Here is a 5,243-nt window from a genome sequence, read left to right on the forward strand (position 1 = left end):
CTGCTACCAAGAGCAAACTAATCATGGTTTCCTATAGAGACGCTTTTATAATGTTTTTATTTTTTTGTTCTTTATTTGTGAATTGTCAATTTTGCATAATTGCTCATGATGTGCATGTTTTTTAAAGGCTTTAAAAGTCCATATATTTAAAGCGAAGTATTTGTGTCATTAGTTTTTAGTATCATTCGGAGCGGTGTTATGCATACACACAGAAAAAAAGTATTTTGAGTGCATGAGTGGAAAAGCACTATAGTACATCACAGAGAGCAGTCATCTTTCCCGCAGCTGATATCCAGCTGATAACATAGCTAGTTAGCTATGTCAGCGAGTGCAGCTTGCACGGCTGAGATGTCATCGCACGTCAACGAAAGTTGCCGACGTGAACCAAGAAAAGTTGTAGGAGACAACTTATATACAGATGCGCCAAAATGTTACTCTACTTTGATTCACTTTGTTTGGAGTTGTTGAAAAACGTAGTCGCACGTGTGCTCCGTTTCTATTTTTTCTACTTGCACAGTCTATACTATATTACAGATATACTGATACTTCAGCTATATGATTGTGTCCTTTGTTTTTTCTGATGTTGTATATTGGCTTGGCTATATTGTAAATCATGTGATTTACAATATAGCCAAGCTATGGCTATATTAGTGGGGTACCCCACTACCTCAGTATACTTTTTTTTTTTAAATAAGTCAATAAATTACTATAATGTCTTGTATTCTTTACGGTATGATTTGATGTGCTGATGCATTGATAATGAAGTGAGCTAAATTTTACTTTCTCTAAACAAATGCACATGTCCAAATATGACAGCCTCCACTAACTTTGAATAATTTGATCATCTCGGTCTCAGATTCCACTCTATATAAACAGTTCCACTTACCTCAGGGTCATCTTCATCCTGATCCATCAGTTTCTCCAAGATCTTCTTGCGATCTGCTGTCGAGTCGTCGCCATCCCTCATGTCGGTACTTCCTTCCACGCCCGTTCCTGGCCCATCTCTGTGTCTGGCAGTCTGCAACTTCTGTTGCTTTGCACTTCTCATGTCTTCCTCACCTCCATCCTCCTCTCTTGAACGTGTTGCTCCTCTGTCAGGCTGGTGTTCAGACATGGACCAACATTAATAGACACCATGCAATGAAACCAGAAAATATATACAGTTTAAGTGACAATGGATGGTACTTGACTGGTAACTTGTGTGCCGAATTTACTATGGAACCTTAACGCCGGGTAGAATACTTAAATGCATACAATGTGAAGTGTGTGCGTCAACCAATACGCAATTCTACCTAAAACCCCTCATTTCATAACGGAGTCCGGTTAAAAGTAACAAAAAGTAACGGTAAAGCTGGAGGAAGTGTACGTGTACATGTGTAACCTCGGCTAACAATTCAGTCTCATCTTAAAAGCTGCATGAGGACATACTTTTGTGTTCATACAAGCACTTTTACTCTGCACTCTTGCTATAAATCTAATGTCTACAATATTATACAGCAACCCATGCTCTCTTTTATAGCAACCCAGGCTAGCTAGAGCTAGCATGGTAGCAACGACCTGGAACCACTTGTAAACACACCATATAAATAAATGACGTCGGCTTTGGTCGCGTCGTGCTAAAAATAGAGCACCTTAAGCAATTTACACACAACCAGCTAACATAATTAAAAGTAAAACTAACACAACTGCAAGCAGTGACATGCTTGCAACCCCATGGACACCCTGTGGAAATGTTAGCAACACAAAGTTCTCAAAACAAGAGTGGCGAGGAGAGAAAAATCTAAATCCATACCTGGTAATTCAACAACTCCCCGACATCCATATCTCCTGCTTTGAATACGTCAAAGTGGCACAGAGTTTAGGAAAACAAACTTAACTTGTATGTTTTCAATGATGTTTAAGCGGCTAACATTGAGCCGCACGCATATGCCGTAAAACGGTGAAGATGTGTCGTTGAGCGCAGATACTGTCGTAAAGTCCGACAAGATAGTTCAACCACCGATAGAATATGACGTTATTAAAAATAATATGTAATATGTAATGTAATATTAAAAAATAATACAATAACAAATCTGAGTGACAGAATTGAACCATGTGTAGCAAGTGTTTAATTTCATGTTTAATTACTTAAATTTTTAAAACATTCAGAATACTGTCATTGTTTTTGTTCCATGTGTACAACTCTATACTCGTCAAAATTACGTTTGTTCAGCCACCAATATTATGCATACAGTGCCCTCCAGAAGTATTGGAACAGTGAGGTAATTTTATTTATATTTGATGTAGACTGAAAACATTTGTGTTTGACATCAATTGACGAATACAAGACCTGAGAGCAACGCCTGATAGGTGTGTTTTGTTGCCCGGGTATTTCATGTTGCATTACTTAGTCCAGGGGCAGGCGCGAATTTGGCGGGGGGGGGTTTGAGGCACCCACGATTTTTTTTGCCACAATAAAAGCTAATAAAATGATAAACCATCCTGGATTCCAGTCACCCAGTCCCAGGGAAGGTACATGTAGTCAAACCTGTCTATAGCGGCCTCTAAAGGGAAACGGCAAAAGTGGCATTGGGTTTGGGCATTGGGCTTGAGGGTTTATGAGGTGAAAGTAATTAAACACTCTGCTAGGGATTGCTTCCTAGTGGGCAATAGACGGCCTTTTTATCTGAATAGCTGGTCAATCTGGCTGGCGGCCGGCAGACTTTGACATTGACAACCCAGAGATGCCAACCATTACAATTTCGGCGTAATGATTACGATATTTTACCCCACATTATGCTATTAGTAATAGCGTAATGTTTTGGCTTAAACGATATATTCCAAGGATAAAAATAACAACAAACTCTTGAAATTAAGGACATAAAATTGGCCTCAGATATCACCAGATTGCAGTAAATGAGGTGTAATTTTTAAAAAAATTCTGGGGGAGGGCCCCCAAACCCCACGCTCCATTTCCACCCCCCACCCCCTCCCCCCCCCTTTTCAAAAAAGCTAGATCCACTCCTGAGGGGTGTCAAACCCATACCATGGAGGGCCGAGACCCTGCAGGTTTTCTTTCTAGACAGTCACTAAGCAGGTAAATTTAATGATCAACACCTCCTTCAAGTTGAGGTAAGGAACTCATCAGCTAAATTCCTGGAGAACTGGATGGAGAGAAAATCTGCAGCGTCTTGGCCCTCCGTTGACACATGTGGTTTAGTCAATCAATAAATACTACTGAATGTCGACACTCAGTTTCAGACTGGGTAGAATAGGTCTCACTTGTGTAGATTCCAAAAAAAAACAAAAAACAGAGAGCTGTCTATGGGTGAAAACAAGCAATTGTGAATCTGAGAAAAAATGGAAAATCAATCAGAAACATTGCACGAGTATTAGTCAAAGCCAGTAGAATCATTTCGAATGTCCTGAAGAAGAAAGAAACTACTGGTGCACGAAGAAACAGACGTTGAACAGGTAGCCCAAGGAAAACATCAGCAGCTGATGACAGAAACATTGAGAGAGCTGTAAAGAAAGATCCTAAAACAACTGTTGGAGACATCAGCAACAACCTGCAGACAGGGCAGGAGTGAAGGTATCACTATCTACTGTTCATAGAAGACTTCATGAACAAAAGTACAATGCTACACCAGAAGACGCAAACCACTCATGACCTAGAAGAATAGGAAGGAATTTGCAAAAAAGTACACAGATGAGCCTAAAAAATGTATTGTTTTTCCATCTTCTCTCAGATTCACAATTGTTTGTTTTTCACCCTTAGACAGGTCTCAGGTTTTCATGTTTTTTCACCTGTAAATGCAGTCTACACAGGCAAAACCTATGCTGCCCAATCTGAAACTGAGCGTAGACGTTCAGTGCTATTTATTGATTGAATAAGCAGTGTAAAAGCACACACCTGGGCAACAAAAATGCAACCTGTCGGTCACATGTTCCAATACTTTGAATGAAAAATGCTGAGATGAAAAATGTGTGGGTGTGTGCTAATGTGTGCGATTTATTAAGTTGTGCATCTGACCCAGATATAAACACCTGGAAATAAGATCTGAAATGTTGCTCTCTGGTTTTGTATTAATCTTTTAATGTCAAACCCAAATGTGTTCAGTCTAGACAGTCACTAAGCAGGTAAATTTAATGATCAACACCTCCTTCAAGTTGAGGTAAGGAACTCATCAGCTAAATTCCTGGAGAACTGGATGGAGAGAAAATCTGCAGCGTCTTGGCCCTCCGTTGACACATGTGGTTTAGTCAATCAATAAATACTACTGAATGTCGACACTCAGTTTCAGACTGGGTAGAATAGGTCTCACTTGTGTAGATTCCAAAAAAAAACAAAAAACAGAGAGCTGTCTATGGGTGAAAACAAGCAATTGTGAATCTGAGAAAAAATGGAAAATCAATCAGAAACATTGCACGAGTATTAGTCAAAGCCAGTAGAATCATTTCGAATGTCCTGAAGAAGAAAGAAACTACTGGTGCACGAAGAAACAGACGTTGAACAGGTAGCCCAAGGAAAACATCAGCAGCTGATGACAGAAACATTGAGAGAGCTGTAAAGAAAGATCCTAAAACAACTGTTGGAGACATCAGCAACAACCTGCAGACAGGGCAGGAGTGAAGGTATCACTATCTACTGTTCATAGAAGACTTCATGAACAAAAGTACAATGCTACACCAGAAGACGCAAACCACTCATGACCTAGAAGAATAGGAAGGAATTTGCAAAAAAGTACACAGATGAGCCTAAAAAATGTATTGTTTTTCCATCTTCTCTCAGATTCACAATTGTTTGTTTTTCACCCTTAGACAGGTCTCAGGTTTTCATGTTTTTTCACCTGTAAATGCAGTCTACACAGGCAAAACCTATGCTGCCCAATCTGAAACTGAGCGTAGACGTTCAGTGCTATTTATTGATTGAATAAGCAGTGTAAAAGCACACACCTGGGCAACAAAAATGCAACCTGTCGGTCACATGTTCCAATACTTTGAATGAAAAATGCTGAGATGAAAAATGTGTGGGTGTGTGCTAATGTGTGCGATTTATTAAGTTGTGCATCTGACCCAGATATAAACACCTGGAAATAAGATCTGAAATGTTGCTCTCTGGTTTTGTATTAATCTTTTAATGTCAAACCCAAATGTGTTCAGTCTACAGCAAACATAAAGGAATTGACTCCACTACTGGAGGGCATTCTATATTATCAGGAAGTGAATACAGTAGAAAAAAAGTAAAAATAATCTTTCTTTGT

At 39.4% G+C, this 5,243-nt stretch overlaps 1 protein-coding gene across 1 annotated transcript in view; it reads right to left on the reverse strand.

Moving 5' to 3' along the window:
- ctnnbl1 (catenin, beta like 1) overlaps positions 1 to 1,942 on the reverse strand; it is an 81,598-nt gene extending 79,656 nt beyond the window's left edge. Inside the window, exons 1-2 of the mRNA XM_054775150.1 lie at positions 1,793 to 1,942; positions 887 to 1,099 (exon numbers count right to left, since the gene is read on the reverse strand). Coding sequence (XP_054631125.1) covers positions 887 to 1,099; positions 1,793 to 1,822 — 243 coding nt within the window. The 5' untranslated portion in view covers positions 1,823 to 1,942. The remainder of the gene's footprint in view (positions 1 to 886; positions 1,100 to 1,792) is intronic.
- Between the last annotated feature and the right edge of the window lie 3,301 nt (positions 1,943 to 5,243).

The sequence above is a fragment of the Dunckerocampus dactyliophorus genome, chromosome 1 (assembly GCF_027744805.1).
Source record: "Dunckerocampus dactyliophorus isolate RoL2022-P2 chromosome 1, RoL_Ddac_1.1, whole genome shotgun sequence".
In the NCBI taxonomy this organism is placed as follows: domain Eukaryota; kingdom Metazoa; phylum Chordata; class Actinopteri; order Syngnathiformes; family Syngnathidae; genus Dunckerocampus; species Dunckerocampus dactyliophorus.